Consider the following 20,016-nt stretch of genomic DNA (forward strand, 5'->3'; position numbering starts at 1 on the left):
TGAGACGTCCGGCACTACAGATGTTGTTTCTGAGACTTCTCTTTTGGAGTTATCATTCAGAGCTCATTTTTAATATCCTCAGTCCTTGGAGGGTGGATCTAACTTGACTTTTAGAAATACTCAAGCGTCATCTGGCCTTACATCTGGTGAACGTGATGATGAATCATCGCCATCTTCTCTTACTGTTGTTAAAAATGTGTGACTATAAAGTAATGTGACTGATTTGGGGGAGGGGAGAAGGCTCCTAAAAGCGCTTTAAAAGCAATGCAGAGGAGGGCTTCTAAAGTGTTCTGAACACTGGCAGCATCTTTGTCACAGGGAAGAAGGACAGAGGAGAGCCCATGGGCTATGACATCAGAGCGTTCTTGAGTCTCATCCCCGCCCCTTCCTTTCCTTGCTGTCTAATGTGAAGCCAGTTCCTTAGTCCCTCTAAGCCTCAAGTTGATCATTTACAAAACAAAGCAATTTTACCCGCCATGCAGAGTTATTATGAGGATGAAATAATATAAAATAACTAGCAATTGTTATTATCAATGATACATGAAGCACTTCTCACAAGGAATAAGTTGAAAAAACTTTTTTTTTTTTAAACTATGACTTCAAACCTGTTTATAAAAGATACAAGTTACATGTTTAGGATAATGGGATTCCATGCTGGATATTATCTGTTTGCTGCCCAGATCCACTCTCCACTCTTCCCCAGCCTGCTCTGTGCCTGTGTGGACTGCACTGGGGAGACCCTGGTTCCCTGGTTTGTGGATGGATTTGGACAAGGATGTCACCGACAGGTGATCAGCAGGTAGGAGAAGCGAGTAGTTGGGGGTATTTATTTGCCCCGCTTGCTTTCACAGGAGGTGTAGTCCTCAGCTGGAGGCCACAGCTCTCAGGTCCCAGCCCCTCTCTGCAGCTCCCCTCCGCCTTCCCCCTCTCACCTAGGGCTGGATCCACGACTCATCTAGTTATCACATAGTTAGCCTTCTAGTGATCTATTGCCCTAAGGTTGAGATTAAAATGGTTTAATTGTGTTGTGTTTGGAAATAAAATAGGTTTTTATAAATTTTGAGCTATGCAAAAAGCAGAATTTAACAGAGACACTGAGAGCAGCCTTTAGAAATGCTTGACACTCAGAGTTTGCTTTCTAGGCAAACCATCAGATTTTGCTTTTTCCTCTATCCTCCCGCAATGTTACACATGTCTTCATGTTAAGTGCTTGCATTGTCAGAGGAGCACTCAGAATAAGTAATGCTACTCGGTGAGTCACAAATGGAATCCATGTCAGCCAGTGTCGTGGAATGGATCTATAACTGGCTTTTTGTCCCTCAATTTGAGATGATCTAATTCAATTTCTATGATTTATGGCTTGAGAGAAGACACTTTCTGTCCCCCTCCCAAATTTTATTCTGTTTCTCTCTTACTCCCAAATTTCCTGAGATCTGAAGGAAATTCTTTTCTGAAGACAAACTGGAGCTTATTGCCACTCCTAGCACTAATTATAATCACTTTGTTTTACTACTACTCTTAACACAAGAGATCTGAAGTATCACTGAAACCAATCTACATTTTGATATTGAGATGCAATTTCTTTTGTAGGAAAACCCAGTGATTTTTTTTTAGACATTGGCTGAGCAAATCATGAGGATGTGAAAGGGATAGGCTGGTCTGATTGCCAACATGAACTGCTGATTTAAAGATGATGGATGTAGTGCTCAGGCAGCTACTGTAGTGGACAATGTCCAGCCTAGATCACTCTACCAGGCTGGCACACCAGCCTTTTCCCCAAAGAATTGTCCTTGGCTAACAGGAGTCTCTTTGTGGGAGGTTACTGTCTTCCCCACCCAACCTGTAGTAAATGATTGACAGGATGGGTACAAAAGGAGAAACTCCTTGCCTAAAGGGGTGCACTCTGTAGGGGCCTCCCCTCCTCCATTCTTCATCCCCTCTTCTTCCCCAGGCTGCTTCCCTCACCTCCTGACAGCTCTTTTCTTTCAAGTACATCCCTAGTAAATCATGTATGCTTGAATTCCGGTTTCAGGCTCTGCTTCAGGGAGCCTGGCCCTTCTCCCAATCTTACTATTGAAGACATGGTGAATGTGAGAGGTGGATAGAGAAAGGTGCTCATCCTCTTATGTGTATGCAGTTGCTTTGCTCACAGTTGCTTCTTAGAATGCTCTCGGAATAAATAGATGCCATTTTAATGACTGCATCTGACATGTCTGTAGACATAAACAGTTGAGTTCCAGCTTTCTCCAATTCTGAGAAGACTTTAAATATTCTCACCCTAAATCTTGGATTTATCGTCTTGGGATAGCTTACGTGACCAAAATTCTTGAGTCGTAGAACTGTTTGCTATTTGTTCAGCTGAGAGCATTTTGCCGGATCTTTCATCCTGGAGCCTTCCATTGTAGTCATAGGTCCATGGTGTTTTTGACGACTTGGAAACAGTCTTGGACCATCCGGGAACCTCTTGCTATTCCTTTGTGGGAAGTGCTCTCTCCCTTCCTCTTTGCCAAGTCAAGCCCCTCATCACATGGAAACCACACTCTTGAAACATTGTCTGAGGGATCCTGCCCTTCTCTGTTCCTTCAGCCACTCTTGCATCCCCCCAACAGTCATCATTATAATTCCACACAACTACACTCCATCAAACTTAAGGCCCTTACAGCTTTTCTTTATTTAAAAATTTTAAAAATTGTGGTACAATGTACATAAAGGGCACACATCTTAAGTGTGTAGGTTGATGAATTTTTACATATGTTCTTTCCCAGAAATCCACCACCTGGATCAAGATCTAGAACATTTCCAGCACCCCGTGTGCCTTCTCAGTCTGTTACCATCCAATAGCAGTAAGAGGCAACCACTATTTGACTTCTAATAATAGATTAGTTGTGCCCAGTCTTGAACTTCATATAAATGGAATCATACAGTATATACCTGGCCTCTTTCACTTGTTAAATACATGTGAGGTTCATCTACGATGTTTGGTTTTTTTTAACAGCACTTCTTATGTGTTTGTTTTTTTTCTTAAGAACTTTTCTTGAGATACAGTTAACATACAATAAACTGCATGTATTTAGAGTGTACAATTTGGTATCCCAATCTCCCAATTCATTCCCCCCCAACCCTCCCTGCTTTCCCCACTTGGTGGATAAAAAAGATGTGGTACGTATATACAATGGAATATTACTCAGCTGTAAAAAGCAATGAAACTGGGACAATTGTAGAGACATGGATGGACCTAGAGACTGTCATACAGAGTGAAGTGAGTCAGAAAGAGAAAAACAAATATTGTATATTAACACATATATGTGGACTATAGAAAAATGGTACAAATCAACCAGTTTGCAAGGCAGAAATAGAGATCCAGATGTTGTTATTTGTTTTTTTATAAATTTATTTATTTATTTATTTTATTGGCTGTGTTGGGTCTTCGTTGCTGCACATGGGCTTTCTCTAGTTGCGGCGAGCGGGGGCCACCCTTCCTTGTGGTGCGCGGGCTTCTCATTGTGGTGACCTCTTCTGTTGCAGAGCACAGGCTCCAGGCGTGTGGGCTTCAGTAGTTGCGGCACATGGGCTCAATAGTTGTGACTCACGGGCTCTAGAGCACAGGCTCAATAGTTGTGGCGCACGGGCTTAGTTGCTCCACGGCATGTGGGATCTTCCTGGGGCAGGGCTCGAACCCGTGTCTCCTGCATTGGCAGGCAGATTCTTACCCACTGTGCCACCTAGGAAGTCCCTGTTATTTGTTTTTATGTCTTACTCTTCTCTATGTTTTGCCCTTTCTTCCCTTTTACCTTGCATATCTCTTAAAGTATAGGCTATGTCTTTTATCTATTTAATATTTTAACATATTGTGGACATTTAAAAATATGTGAATGCTGACTAGATTCCAGTTCACATGGCTACTTAGGGAAAGCAAGTGTTTGTCTTCTCTCCCTGGTTGCATGGCATGTATAGCTGAAGTAGTTGTATCTGGGGCTGAAGCATGTTTTACTATAATAATAACAGCAGTAATAAATATTTATAAGATCTTTATCTGAGGGATTCAGAGTGACGTGGAGTTTCTAGTTCATATTTTCATGTTCTTTTAGAGCTTGGCAGGAAAGCCACTGAGGTCCTTTTGCCGATGGGTAAGCTAAGATGCTCTGAGGTTAAGGCACTGACCTCAAGTCCTAGAGAGCATTGGTGCCAAAACCAAAGGTATAATCTAGTTTTAGCTTACTCTCTCTCTTGGATTCAATCCCAGGCAGCTCTCATCCCTAGCAAGTACTTTAGGATTATTCCCATGGAAAGAGATATATTAGTATAACTGCAAATATCAGGAGAGGTTTAAAGTTTTGAAATTCTATTATTACATGAGTTCTTACTATGCTGTAGTCTCAGTCAATGTATGTAAGGGTTGATGGCCTGTCTTTAAATGTATCTTGTCCTCTACCATTTGTGATGCTTTTTGTAGGTGTTGCTTCTACATAAATCAGATATAGGACATTATAAATTTACATTCACAAATACATGCATTTGGAACTTTTCCATGTAAATAACATACAATAGTCACTTTTCACGTGAAGAGTTTGAAGACACAGCAGCTAGAGAAGTGTATGCACAAGTTTTGATAGAATTTGTGAAACAGTTTAAAGTCAAATCCATCTTTTCCTTTCTTGCCCTAAGGTTGGATTTTGCTTTTATTCATGTTGTTTGATCTGTGGTTTGTTGTGCAGGGGAAGAAAAACTTCTTTCCCTTCTACCTTTCTAGATTTTTGGCTGGGGCCCCTGTAACAAAAGACAGATGAACAAGAGAAAAGCATAGACACTTATTTCATGTAAGTTTTATGTGACACAGGAACCTTCATAAGGGAATGAAGACGTGAAGAAACTGTTAACCCTGAGTGTTTTTATACCAGGTTTGATGGAAAGTGGAGAGTTGTTGTAAAGCGTGATAGGACAAAGGGTATGAGCTAAAGGTGGTAAATGGGGGGGACTTAGCAAGGTTTAGATGACTCTCAGCATCCCTCCATCTTTGGAGGTAAGGATACTTCTTTCCTCAAGGTATTTGGGAGGGCACCGCTCACATGACCTGCTCTGGGGGAAGGTCAGAAATTCCTTCCTGTACCTGCTGTTCTCAGATTCCTTCAGCTTCAGCTATCCCATATGCCAAGGTGCCATATTTTGGGGTAGCATGTCCTGAGCCCCATCATCTGGTATAGTGAAAGCTCTTGCTACCACCAGCATTTCGTTGCTTCTATATAAATGGACTGAAATGGGAATGTCTCCCAATTTTTAACTTCTTTCCATTTTTCTTAACCAATCCAAATTCATGACTGGGATAGTTGTAATTCGGGGGATGTAACAAGAAGCTTTAAGAATAACAATATAATATGGCAATCGATCCCCTGACTTTGAGATCTGTTTAAGTGTTTCTGATTCCTCAAGCTCAAATCATGAAAGTACTGAACTAATGAATAAGTAACTATTCTTGCAAACACAGACACTATAGTAAATATTAACAACAGATCTGGTGATGGCACATATTCAAATTCAGGTAGTTATGCTCTTTCTCTGTTTTGAAAAGAGCTCAAAATGCCACGTAGGCGCTGAGTCCAGGAAGGAAATGGCTTTACAATCTACTTTGTTCATGGGTTGCTGTAACAATAAACAGAGCTGCTATTCTGGAAGCATCTGTTAAACCAATTACATGGCAAATTTTCAAGTTCTAGAATGGGTGGATTTGTAATTGATGAAAACTTTGGTAACTGAGAGAAGACAGGATCTAGAGAAGAAGAGGGCAGGTGGTGAACAGAGAATGTGTGAACATGATCTTGATGGTGTCTATGTTTTATTGAAACCTGGAAATGAGACACTTTTACATGCAATATTTTTTTTTCTTCACATAACAGTTCCCAAACAAACAGTTAAAGTGGTTTCAGGTGATTAAAGCAATATAGAAGATTAGTTTTGTTAGGTATAATCACCTTTGCTTCTCCTTTATTGATGAAAAGAGCTTTTCTCAGCGGGTTGTGTTATCTATTTTAGATGTTGCCTGATCTTGTTTTTTAAATGGAAATCAGCTTTTTAATCTTTTTTTATGTAAATTTGATAGCCTGTACCAGCAATTATTCTGCTTTGTTGCAGCTCCCTCTTTAGAACTGTCTCTGTTTTATGTTTAATTGTCCTAATTGTCCAAATTTGAATAAACCTGGAGAACAGCAATGGAGATCATTACTTGTTTTTAAATTTACAAAAAGGTTTAAGCACTCCTTCCTGAACTTCCCTTTAATTCTTTACACTGTTAATTATGATCTGGGAGATTGGAAAACCTTGTTATTGTCCCCAGAGCTGCTACTCCAAATTATAGGTTTGTTTATTTTTGTTTTACTACTTTATATCAGACTTCTCCTTCTTATGAACATGATAAAAAGCTCATCAGAGAAAATTTACATTCATTTTTTAACCAGTGCAGGATTTTAGCAAGGGGGTATCTACATGAAGAGGTACATTCTGTACTCTTGAGGTTGGAACCAGTAACTATAGTCTAGGAAAAGGAATTAATCCATTTCATCTATCCATCTATTACCCATCCATCATGTGTTCACATACCCATCCATCCATCCTTCTACCTTACAATCTATCCACCCACCTATCCATCCATCTAGCCATCAATTTTTGGAGGGCTTGAACTTGATGACATTGATTCAATGAGATTATGTTCTGATTTAATAATTTTTAGAAAATGAGGAGATTAGATTTTAGGTCAAAATTGACTATCTGATTAGATTCTAGGTCAAGTCTGATTGAATATTAATGTTGATTTAGTGCATAATTTAATTGGAGAAAACAAAAACAAAAGAAGATAACCAAGGGAAGTCTTACCTCTGTTTATGGAGGTTCTTGCTGCTTGTGGTTTTATGCTTTGGTTCCGATCAAGGCCTTGGTCAGGAGACAGGGCACTCGATTTAGCACTTTAGCATGAAGGTTGTCTGTGTCTGCACAATGTCTCCAGCAGGGCACTTCCATCATCATCACCATGCTGAAGAGAAGCTGCCTACACAGCCTCACTCAGTACCTGGAGACACTTGGGATGAACAAGGAGGAAGATTAACTTCTGGTCAACCTGATGTGCTGATTGGTTGGGATCAGATATCAGTAAGGGAAATCCTTCATGTAATATAGGCAGTCACATATGGAAACATAGATAACTAGCTTAACTGACTTTCGTGGCCAGATCTGTTCAGAATTGTCTAAGTAGACAGAGTCTTGAGATGACCTTGGGCAAGACACTAAAACCCTCTGAGGTTAATCCCCGCCCCCCCCTCCCCCACCGCCCATGAGGCCAGGGGGATAACTCTCAGGGGTGCAATATATGGAGAACAGACACGTGTCACAGTATTTTAAGGAAGCTCCATTATCATACACAAGGTCAGAGCAAATGAAAATGAAATGTTCTCTCATAGCATCTCCAAGTTTCAGCAAGTGAATTCTAGTCTGGCTTTGTATTCACAGACAGGAAATGTCTCTTCAGAAGGAATGAATAATAGATAACTACTTTCTTTGCTTTACACCTAGTTATAATTCTACAACTAACATAATTTTAAATGAGTTCCCTTCCTCCCAGTGATGTTTCATATTCGAGTTACATACTATAACCTCAAACCTCAACTGTGTGAAAAATCAGACAGCTGGGGAAAATGTATCTTTAATTTTCCCACCAATTTACCACCCCCCTGCCCTCTTGCTCCAGATTATCTGCCTAGTTCTTAGGCAAATGGTATATTCTAAGTCCCTCTACTCTCATAAAGATGATGGACCCCAGCCAATCTTAGCTCCAGTTTTTCAGATCCAGTTTTTATTTGCTGGGGTTTAAAACCAAGGTTTTCTCTCACAGTGGTATGTTAAATACCTCATTTGCTGAATCATACCTGAAATAAATTTAACAAAATTGTTTTAGAAATTGCATGTAGTGTTCATTTTTAGTGTTATATAACTCATGAGTAGTAATTTATGTTTAGTAGGAAGTAGTAATAAAAACTTAGCCTGGTTTTTAAGAATCGTAGATTATGTTGTTATATATAGCATATTAATTGTAAGGAGAAAGGGAATCAGGGTCGAAGAATAACATAACATAGAGTGGGAAGAAATCATAGGCATAATTTTATTAACTGTTCATTAAAGAAGTGAGGGAACAACAGTTCTGAGAGATGCAGTGACTTGTTCAAGGTCACACAGCTGGTTAGCTCCAGAGTTGGCCCTAAACCTCACAGTTTTTGGCGTATGGTCCAGCACACTTTCCATCACAACATGCAGCCTCTTAGTTTGTTGGTTTTGGGTTGGAAATATAATTAACACAGGGCAGGAAGCCTAGATTATGAAAAAGTTGGAGGGGAAATCTAATGAAAATCAAGCTTTTACGAAAGTCGTAGGCAGTCAGCCTGTTCTATGATATATTCATGGTGTCCAGCTGCAAGTGGAGTTTAGCGAGTGGCTCTTCTTTCCTCTTTGACCTCCAGGTTCTCTTTGAAAACTGCTGATTTAAGAGTCTACAGTTAGTGCAGAAATTCTAGCAGAATGAGAAAAGTAATATAGTAATAAATAAATGTAAACAAAAAATACAAAAATAGTGAAAAACATTTCAGAAGAAAGTAATACAGTAATAAAAGTAGTACAGTTCCAAGGATTCTGATGTGAGGTGATGAAGCAGTGGATGGGGAGCACACAGTCCCCATTACAAGAAGTTTAGCCATTCCCCAGAAGTGTAGCCATGACAAATTAGGAAAAGTAGTGTTTGGTGTCAAATGATAATATAAAAATATAGCGCTTGAAAACCAAGATGGCACAAATTCAAAGGGGGCGGGATTTAGGACACTAACGCAGATGCACTGGCCACACAGTGGCATGAGGCATGGGATACAGCAGAGCCCTAAGGGATTGGAAATGAACACCGAGCCCACACAGAATCCTGTTTAAAAATATACACACAAGTATAATATGTGTATGTACATATATGCATACAGATATGTACATGGGTTTGGTTCCCACTCCACAGTGTGGGACTCATTATTATATTTATAATATCTATTGATAAATAACACCCCCAGGAATTGCTCAGGATGCCAAGTGGATCTCATTAACAATTACAGTCAGGATGCTAGGAGAGGCAGGCTAAGTAGCATCTCTGACAGAATGGCTCATTCCTCCCAGGTTGGGATATCCATTACTCCTTTCTTCATCTCTACCTACTGATAAACAGCATCCTCTCACAAGATTCTGGTCTACTGACTCTCCTGTCTTGATAGACACTCTTAAAGAAGGTCCTATGATTCTGTTATGTCTATTAGCATCTATATAAAAAATTTTCTCCAATAGCTCTCTTCAATGGTGATTTGTGGGGAGGGGGACCATGATGAGGCTGACGTATGGCTCTGGTGACAGTCTCTCGGGGGACCAACTCATTTGAACCACCATATTAGAGTGAGGATACTGGGTGTTTTAAGTACTCCTAGACATGATCATTCTTTTGATTATTGACTCATATGATCAATTCCAGTTGACAGCAGAATGTCGTCATTTTAATTTATATTTATCTTAATATATATTTATAATTTTACATCTATATGTTAATTTATAGTTATATTTTAATTTCTATTGAATTATTTGCATTCTCTATCCTGAAATGTCCCTTCCTGATATCAAGTTACCTGGAGGTGAATTTAATCAGAATGCTGACTGGTGAGCATACTGTGTGAAAATTGTTTTGAGAGGAAGTTTTTTTTTTTTTTTTAACTTTATTTATACATTTTTAATTAAAATAGAATAGGCATAAACCAAAGAGAAGGGGAAAAAATCAGGATGACGTGTCTCTGTCATTTTGTTTGCAGGGAGGAGTCAGGAAATGGAACAAATTACCAGGACAGCATTCTAAGACCATCCCAAAGCAGCTAGGTTACAGGTTACAGGTAAATGCCAAAATCAGGTATCATCCCACTTAATCTACACATGAAAAAGGAGTCAAGGTTTATCCTATTTAGTACAAGAATTTTTAATTAAATATATAGTGATTCATTTCTGAGAAAGTGATACCAGTAACTTTTAGAAGAAAGAAGTTTCCATTACACAAGGACTAGAAAATCTCAATGCAAGTGTGTGCCACTGCGCTGCTCTGGTACATTTCAGTTTAATATAGAACTGCATTCGGGCTTTTAGAAAGGCAGCAATAGTTATATTTTGGCTTTTATTCTAGATGCTTAACATAGTTAAGGCGACAGTTCAAGCATATTAAGTGAAGGCAGTTAAAAATGTAATGATAATCAATACAGTCCCTTGCAGCCTACATACACTGTATAATAATGCTCACATGGAATGAAACCAGTGTTACTTAATTGGTGTTTTACACACACACACACACACACAACTGAAAGAAAAAAAAAAAGTAATTCTAAATGTAGTATGGTAACACAGTAAAAATGCAAATATACCATAGAAGTAAAGTGTTATGAACAGCACTACTTGATACCCAAGATGAAGGTTGACTGGTTCTAACAGAAAGCTGAGCCTGTATCAGTCATCCTCATCACACAGCTTGTAAAAGCATCAGGTTTCCAGTAAAGAAACTCGTCTATGAAGGTAAGTCTTTTCAACTGTAAAACCAGGATAAGGCTACAACTATCTTGAAGTCTGAACAAGACATCAGATCAAACAGTAAGATTTCCAGCCCGACTGTAAGACAGGAAGGTCCTCCTGCAGCATATGCTCGCTGGCTCCTAGGAAGCTCCATGTGCATAAGAGAAAGGTAAGTTGCAGAAGACGTAAACGGAAGAACTTCAACGAAGTTTCCACGGTGCTGTGACTTCTAAACCTCAGGAATGGCATGGTCCATCAAGCTCTTCATAATGCTTGGGGCCATCCGTTTAATAATATGTTCAAAGATAAAAGCAGGCATGATTGTGATAGTAACTACATTCCCAGCCGTGGACAGTATGTCTGCAATTTGAGAGTCCTTCAGTCCAATGACATTCTGTCCGTTGACCTCACAGATGTTGTGTTCTGTGAGAAGACCGTTTCTAGCTGCAGAACTGTCTTTCACTATGGATGTGATTTTCCCGTTTTTAAAGACAAAGCCAACGTGTCCAGTGCTGTCCTTATGCATGGTAATTGTCCGTTCAAAGGGCCTGTCACGGATGGTCATGGTAATCTTCTCTCCAAAAGCCTGTTTGAGCACCTTGTGTGCCCGGTCCGAGCTCCAGCCGGCACAGTTCTCCCCATTGATCTGCAGCACCTGGTCCCCAAATCGCAGACCCACCAATGAGGATGGAGAATTGGCCTGGACTAGCTGAACAAATACACCATTATCTATGGATTTAAGCCTGAGCCCAATCTTCCCATCTTGATCCTTACACATAATGACCTCTCGAATCCCTTGCTTAATTTCTGCTCTGCGGGTGCCAGCATCATTACCAATTATAGGTGCCACCATATAGTTCATGCTGGAAGGTCTTGCTACCAACTGCCCCTGACTTGGTGCTCCGGGGACCACGGCCATATTTGCACATATTTCTTCTTCATTTAAACTCAGGCCCATGTACTCAGAGAGCTCCGGATACAGTTTAGGATAGAGATTTCCATCCTGAGAGATGGGAGCAGAAGCTTCAGATAAAATCGCTGGATTCGCAGGGTTTGCAGAAAAGGCCGTTTGTGCCTGAATCACCTTGTCTACCTTCAGGTCTTCGAGAGATGGGTACAGAGACATTTTTGTAGGATTTTTCTTCAAAGCCAGTAAAGTTTAGAATAAAATTTTGGGTTTCTTATGTTCAAGTTGTTATTAAAATTCTGTTTCTAGTAAAACTGGGTTTCCCTATGCCTTTATTTTTGCTTCTGCAAGGTATTCATGACCTAGGCCGCAGACACCCGCTCACCGTCGCCGCCGCCGGTCACTGGCTCTGAGAGGAAGTTTTATGTAAACTCTAGAAAAGCCCAATGAAATATCCATACTCCACAACCGAATAGATGATTTGATGACCAGATAATGGAATCTCCAAATCCGGTACTCTCTTACCATCAAAAGTGTGAGTTCCTTTGGAGTGGAGAAAGTGGTGAGGAGCAAACTTGATAAGCTATATATAACAGACAGAATGGTCCCCCAAAGATGTCCAAACCTTCATGCCTGGATCCTATAAATATTCTTTCTTGTATGACCAAAAGGACTTTGCATCTGCAACTAAGATTATGGACATGGATTATCCAAGTGAGCCCGATGTAATCACAAAAGCTCTTCAAAGCAGAGATGTTTCTCTGGTTGGAGTCAGAGACATGCAGTAGAATCAGAGGCAGGAGAGGGAATCAGAGAGATTCTGAGTGTGAGGAGGGTTTGAAGTGCTGCTGCTTGTTCTGAGTGTAGGAGCCACCTATGAGGCCTGAAGAGAGGTCTTTAGGAGCTAAGGGCTGACAGCCATTAAGCAAATGGGGCCTTAATCCTGCAACCCCAAGGAACAAAATTCTAACAACAACTTGAATAAGCTTAGAAGCAGATTCTTCCCTAGAGCCTCCAGAAAGGAAAGAAGCTCTGCCCACATCTTGATCTGATCTGTGAAGCCTAGAGCACAGGAGCCAGTTGAGCCATGCTCTGCCCAGACTTCTGATCCATGAAGTTGTGAGATAATCCATGTTTTGTTTTGAGTGTCATTTTAAGCCTTTAAATTTGTGGTAATCTGTTGCTTTAGCGGTAGAAAACCAAAGACTATATTAGTATGTTCAAGTTCAATCTAAGAAAAATCATCTGAGAAAAATAATACAGTTGTGCATGTGAACACACACCCCAAAACAGAATTCAAAGGACAAGGACAGTGAAACATGAGGTAGGTCATTCAAATACCAACTGTTATCTGTAAGATAACGAAAAGTAAACATCTGGTTCTTTGCATAATTGTGATCACAGGAGCATAATATGTTTTGCACACATTTGGAGGAAAATCAACTGCATCAGGATTTTCATCAGGGAAGGATTGCACAGGTGTCAAACCAGGGTCCAGGACCCTGAACTAATCTAATCTGGGTACGTAAGTAAGAAGTCATAGAGGGCCCAGCAGAAGATACAGACCACCTCCATTGACATTCTGGGTGGGAACCGTGGTGAAGTCAAAAGAAAGAGGAAAGAGAGACAGACTTTTCTCTGGGCCCACTTTTTATTCTTATCTCTTATTTTCTGTTGACACACTTTTGCTGGCCTTTCCTCTTGGTTCCAGGGTTGGGCATATGATCCAGGGCTGGCCCATCCATGTCTTTTTTTCTCTCTTGCCAAAGGGATTGGTTCAAGATGTGGCTAAAATGCAGTCCAAAGAGCACCAGCACTTTTTTGGGGACAGTTGCAAAGGCGGTGTTCTCGTTCTGCTTGTGTCACTAAACTGGTAAGATGAATGCTCAGATTGTTGGGGGTCCTCTCTCCATCTTGTAGGAAGAGCATACCTGGGAATGAAGTCAGCACAGACAAAGCAGAACTGAGAAGATGGGGCAAGACAGATACCCGACACCATTTTTTTTTCTGAGCATCTAGATCCAGCTAAACCTCTGGATTTTACTCTGAACTTTTTCAGTTGCTTGGTTTAAAGTAATTTAAAGTGAATTTTTTGTCACTTGACATACAAAGAGTTCTGATAAAACTGTTTCAGTTACCATGTCACTGTAGATGACTTGCAAATCTTATTACCTCTCTATTAAGCAATTTCAAGTTGCCTTTAGAGTGTCTACACTGGAGGCAAATTTGACACCAAGATTTAAATGTCTTTAAAACCGAGCTTATAATCTTTACTCCTCTCTGACCACTCTTTATGTTGCCTTTGCCGTGCCTCTTTTCTGTTAGGGTTAGAGACATGGGAAGGGAGCCTGTTTCTACTAGTAAGCATTTCTTTACTCCTTCTGTTAATAGACTGTCCCCTTCTTTGGGTATCTGTCTGTCTCACACTCCACATGGATTTGGTGGCTCTTCCACCCAGAGTTGATACACTACCCTTCTGGAAACTATAATTGACCAAAGGATGAGCATGTGACCCAAGCTAGTTTCTGCCACTTGCACCTAAATAGTTCTGACAAATAAAATGTCTGCCATTTCCTCATCTGCCTACTTCCAATCAGCTTGCTCCATTCTCAGATCCTATAGTTTTGGAATTATTTTTCTATTTCCCTTTTCTTCTTTTCATCTAAACTGACAACACTTTTTCCCTAATTATATGAAAAATAAATGGTTAATGTTGAGATGTAGAGCATATAAATAGGTATATGACAGAAAATGCAGTTCGCTGCTTCTAAGAATTCATATGGTTAGATTGGTCCCACCTGGATAATCTATATCCATAACCTTAATTACATCTGCTAAGTCCCTTTTGTCATAGGGAAACAGATTCATAGGTTCCAGGGATCAGGGCTCGGATATGTTTGGGGGGCCATTCTGCCTGCTATATATAGCTTATCAATTTTCTTTCTTATCACTTTCTTCACTGTAAACAAACTCATACGTTTGATGGTAACAGGGTACTAAATTTAGGAATAACAGTATCGGGTCATCAAAGCAGTGTATTTGGTTACAGAGTAGGGATACTTTATTGAGTTTTTCTAGAGTTTGCATAAAACATCCTTCCAAAGTAATTTTCACTCTATGCTCACCAATCAGCATTCTGATTAAATTTGCCTCCCAGGTAACTTGGTATCAGGAAGGGATTTCTCAGGATAGAAAATGCAAATAATTGGGTCAATAGAAATTAAAATATATGTTAAATACAAGTATAAAATTATAAAGAAAGTAAAGTATAAATATAAAATATAAACTATTATCTATAACTATAATTATATTACATATGATTATAATCTATAATTAGGCCATTGGCATAATATGCTGACATACTGGTTTATTTTCTTTAAGTTAGTTTGCTTATGTATTCATTTATTTATTCAATTTTATTTTGATTTATTCTCATCTGATGCAATCAGACCTCAGTGGTTGGTCAGGTCATTAAAATATTCAGTTAACTTGATGTAATGGATAGTAAATTAGGTTTACAATAGGGAGATCTCAGTTAATTTGAGCAAATTATTTAAGTGTTATATGGTAGAAAGATCCTGGGATTTGGAGCCAGAAGATTCTGGATTTATATCCAGCTCTGGTACTTTCTGTGTGGGCAAGTAACAACCTAACTGAGCAACTAAGCATCAAAATCTTTGTCTATGAAAGGGGCCTAAGGATACTACCTGGCAGGGTTGCGACCTAAATCGGTGATAATGTGAATAGAGAAGGTATTGTTATGCCTGACACATAGTAGTTTCTCAATAAATGGTAACAATAAGTAAGCTTACAGTCTTTCATCTATCTTTTGATGTAGAGCTAAGGCCTTTTCTTTGTGCCTGAGTCTGCTGTGTGGTGAAAAGCCTTTCTTGCATTAAACGTATCCATAATAGGCTATAGTTTCCAATTTCAGTCTGTTTAAAGTGGAGTGAGATCTTAGAGCCCCTTGCAAAGCAATTGGAGTCAAGAATTCTAAAATTTTATATATTTTCCCCTATTCTTTCATGATAGTTTCCACATCTAGTTGAAAACATTTCCCCCAATAACCTTCCTTTATTGAGTCTTTCCAATGATTCAACCAAGTTTTTATAAAGACTCTCTTCACATACACACTTCACTGGTTTCCATAGTTGAATAAATTACATGATTACAATAATAAATACAAATGGCATTAAAAAGGTTTGGAAAAGTAACTGACTTTAGATAAGGATAAAGGAGTTCAATTTTGAGTAGAATCACAGAGTCTGTTAGAGAGGAGTATACCAACATAGGCTCCTTCATCCATTCATTCATTTAATCTTTATTTAGTGACTACCACATGCCAAGCACTGTCTTCCAGACACTACTATATGCCAGGGCACCTGAGTATATAGAAATGAACAAAACTGACAAAAACCTTTGCCCTTCTGGGGCTTCCATCTCATTCTAACATACAGTGTCCTGGGACATCAGTCAGCACATTTTACAGAGGGATTAATGCCATCAGTTAATGAGACAAGTCGGTCCTTTAAAAGCACGCTTACTGTATTTCTGTATTTCCCCTTTTAAAAATCCTCCTGCTTAACTTGAGGTGATTTCAAACCCTCACTCTTCTTTGTGCCTTATTTCTTTTCTATTGTCAACTTCTCTCAGATTTTTTTCTGCAATTTTTCTTGACAAATTACAGTAAAGAGTAACCTTATGAATCTCTTTACCCCAAATATTTTCCTTTTCAATGCATCCACTGAGTAGATGCTAGAATCATAGTCTTTGGGAAGTATTTTCACCATCATCCTCTGGAAGAGAAGGCTGGTTTCATGGGCATGTGACCTGTGTGTTTACACAGGGCTCAGTCTCAGAAGAGTTCCACACTTGGTGTAATGCTCTCCTGTCAGTCCTGAAATTTTTAATAATTTTTGAACAAGGGGACCCACATTTTTGTTTTGCTCTGGGCTCTGAAAATTAAGTGGCTCACCTGCCTAAAGATCCTTATTTTCTGACTCTATTAAATCCAAACTCCTCTGCCTAGCTGCTAAAGTGATTGCCCACCTTCCCATCTCAATAATCTCTTATTTTAACCTCTCCTTGATGGAATCTTTGTTTGAGATTAGCCAGACCTGCTGCCCTTGCATGAAACTGACTCACTGCTACAACTGTGTTGTGGCTTAATCAGCTCTTGCTGATGGAAAGGGGCCCTGTGTTTTCTTGCTCCAACCTGAATCTCCAAACCTTTATAATCTGACTCAGAACTCACCCCCCTCCAACCTGGGTTTGTTTCCTCTCAGTATTTATGTAATTATGAATTTAAGCTTTCTAATAAAATAACCATAATAGCTAGTCCTCCTTTAGTGTTTACTGTGGGTCTCCCTGGCACACAGCTAAGTGCTTTGCATTCATTATCTCATCTTTACATAGACTTCTGTATTCTCTCTTCAGTTTGGGGTATGCTTATTCAGTAAGGTCTGACTCGATGTAGACTTCATGTTTTCTGAGCCCACAGGTTATGTCTTCTGCATTCACTTGCACTCTCTTGGCACTGCGCACATGGTGTTGGTATAGTGCCAGGTCTCTGTGCTTGTTGCCAATTGACTGACAAAATGTTAATGAAAGCTGAAAGTATAAAGTATTGCACTTCTTTCATCTACTGATTTTTTTTTGTAGCTAGCTGTATCCTAGGAAGGCTTTGCTGGCCTGAGGACTTTAAAAACTGGTCTGTACCATGACTTGAAGTAATTGTTCTTGTGATTGAAACTAACAACTATATAATGCCTGCTAGGCATAATGCCAAGACTTGATTTGATTTCAGGTTAAATTCGCAGCTAAGTTGATTTTGCAAAATATGCCCACATGTGCTCAAGCAGTATGAATGCCCTCCCTACCTCCATTCACCCTCAAAATACACTTGTCCGTAGAGTTGGATATCCTTCACTTGCTGGAATATTTGACCCTGTGCATTTAAGGCTAAGGCTTCCAAGACTCATTAGAAAAAATTGTTGTTGATCAGCATCTGCCAAATGGAAAATGCCATTTTCAGATGCCTTTAGGACATCCATAAAAACAGCCAGAAATGGGGCCATGGTATTTATCAAGTCAAGGGAGACTCATGCCTAATAACAGTGAGTTGTTTTATGCTGTTAAGAAATGAGCAGACCTGTCAGGAAAATGTTCAACATAAGCTAATGTCAAACTTGCTGGAATAACTTACTCACTGTGGGGTTCCCATCTGTGAAGTCGCTGGGGAGGTGGCTGCCTCCATGTGATTCTTCAGATTTGTCAGTTAAATTAGATACCCAAGGGCAAAACCAACTGACAGGGGCATTGCGGGATGTTCCTGGAGGATTCAGAATCCATAAGCCATGAGTAGGTCCCATTCACAGTTTTGTTCATGCTGATACTAGGGGTGATATCAGTTTTATGAGAAAGCAAGGGATAAGAGAGCAAGCCAGCAGGTTAGCCCTCTCGAGACTGTCAGTGGCAATAAGCCCAATGCATATTTTGTATGATTGGAGAGAAGGCAATGGCTTTATTTTGTTTTCCAGTAGGAAAGTCCCAGAATATTATCTTGAGAGAAGAGTTTACAGGTTTTTAGAAATGAGATGTCTTTGCCATACCAAGTCAGGCTACCGTCAAGAAAGTTATATTTATGAGATGCTGATCGAAGTTTTACTAAAATTTCCTCATGACACACTGATCTGAGGATAAAACTAGGATACAATAACAAAAAGAGGAGCAAGTTTCTATTCTGAACTCCTTTAGCAACTGTAAGGAAAGCAGCCGTTTCATTTACCTAGTTTATTTTCTCCCTCTTTTTCATTGCCCTCCCTCTTCTCGTCCCCACCATTCCCCACTAGAGGGCCTTCAGGAGATCATGGGTATGGAGTAAGGATATCCTGCCTATGAGAATGTAGAAGGTATATTAACATACTACTCAATACTATCTCAACCCACATCCTCTCCTCCCATCAATACTGATCTAATTGTTTGGACTACTTTGGCAAGGCTCAACTCTCTCTTCTTTTAGGGTAAGATATTTTCCAGGAAGTTCCTTGAACCTCAATGAAAAAGGGCTCCTGGTGAGTTTACTCCATTAGTTCCCAGACCCAACCCCAGATACAGGTATGTCTGGATTGTAGGATGAACACTGAGTCAACTGAGAAAACTCCACCGCCTCGTAGCGGGATAGCATCTCAATGACTTCAAGATTTAAATGTCAGATGGTGGAAGTCAAATATTGACAGGACAATCTCAAGCATTTTGCTTTATGTTCCTCAGAAGCAGACCCTGAGACAAGGAGTCAAGTGGAGATGATATTTTTGAGAGATGAGCCCAGTAAACACTGGCAGTGGAGTGAGGAAGTAGAAGAAAGGAAGGAAAGAGGCCAATAAAGGATATGTTATCACGCTAGTCAACACTTTGGGTAACTGGAGCTTGTTCTGCCCAGGAACCCTGGGAGACAATGTAAAGTATACTTCAGAGCTATCCCAACTGAGAGGTGAGGAAGCTTGGATGTGTATCCCCCAAATACTCTCTGTCATTGGTTAATTGCAGGGGCATCAACCCTCCAGCATTTTAGACGTGTCCTATAAAATATAGACGACCCATCTCTTGAAGCCAGAAAACCTAAGTAGAGAATTGCAGATATTCGCAGTTAGCATCCTTTAATGTGTAGAGGTGAGTGGATATGGATAGGCACTGACCCTGCCTGCTATTGAGAGACCCAGAAGTGGAGTAGTTAATAGTCAAGATCAGAGCAAAAGCCATTTTTTGGTGGTTTTCCTATCAGTGCATTAACAAAGTTCATCTCAGACAAAAGAAAACTGGGAGACTGGCAAGCGAAAACTAAAATACTTGTAGTTTATATAATTTCTGCCAGGTAACTAACACTCAACTTGCTATTGGGTAGGTGTGCAAGAAGTTTTAGCAAGAGAAGAGAAATTTGATCGACAGATAGGCTCAAAGAAATCTGATAGTACAATACACTTAGAAATTATCCATTGTGGACTTAATCTCTTTGCACAAACCCAAGAGTCCTTTAGCTAATTCCTTTCCCAATGAAGGAGGCAATCAATGTTCTTTCAGGGGAGAAAATTACTAGAGATCCTAGTATGTGTTTTGATGCCCTAATGAGGCACTATGAATTACCCAACCCAAACCAATTAAGTTTTAGCCCAGATAGAGGGCTACTGAGGAGATGAGGACACAGCATGCATTTAGGACAGAATTAACTGCTCCCATAGTCTGGAAACATGCTTGGGGGAAAGCCAAACCTTGTAGGCTCTCTGCCGTCCTTAAAGCTGGCAGTTCAAAATGTGATCCAGCCCAATGTTAGCTTTTGACGCTTTTGCTTCTTTGGCCTTAAATTTAAAAAATGTCTGTAAAACGTAAAATATGTTTTGAACATTACATAAGGCTATTAAGAGAGGGTGAATCATGAAAACATTGTATGTCAGAGACAATAAAGTAAGTGAAATGAACTGCCGCTGACTAGCTGCTTGACCTTG

The 20,016-nt window shown here is 39.8% G+C and overlaps 1 protein-coding gene and 1 long non-coding RNA gene across 2 annotated transcripts in view; one reads left to right on the forward strand and one right to left on the reverse strand.

The window, feature by feature from the left end:
• The window catches only part of LOC130858413 (uncharacterized), a 171,015-nt gene that overhangs the window by 58,496 nt on the left and 92,503 nt on the right, over positions 1-20,016 (forward strand). The window lies entirely within an intron of this gene.
• On the reverse strand, positions 10,430-11,869 carry LOC130858410 (syntenin-1-like). The gene has a single exon (XM_057744794.1). The coding sequence runs from the start codon at positions 11,732-11,734 to the stop codon at positions 10,838-10,840; it is 897 nt and encodes a 298-aa protein (XP_057600777.1). The 5' UTR covers positions 11,735-11,869; the 3' UTR covers positions 10,430-10,837.

This window comes from Hippopotamus amphibius, chromosome 8, assembly GCF_030028045.1.
Source record: "Hippopotamus amphibius kiboko isolate mHipAmp2 chromosome 8, mHipAmp2.hap2, whole genome shotgun sequence".
NCBI lineage: Eukaryota > Metazoa > Chordata > Mammalia > Artiodactyla > Hippopotamidae > Hippopotamus > Hippopotamus amphibius.

What these genes read in the sequence shown, in the direction of transcription:
- LOC130858410 (XM_057744794.1), bottom strand. Translation starts at nt 11,734, where the DNA reads ATGTCTCTGTACCCATCTCTCGAAGACCTGAAGGTAGACAAGGTGATT.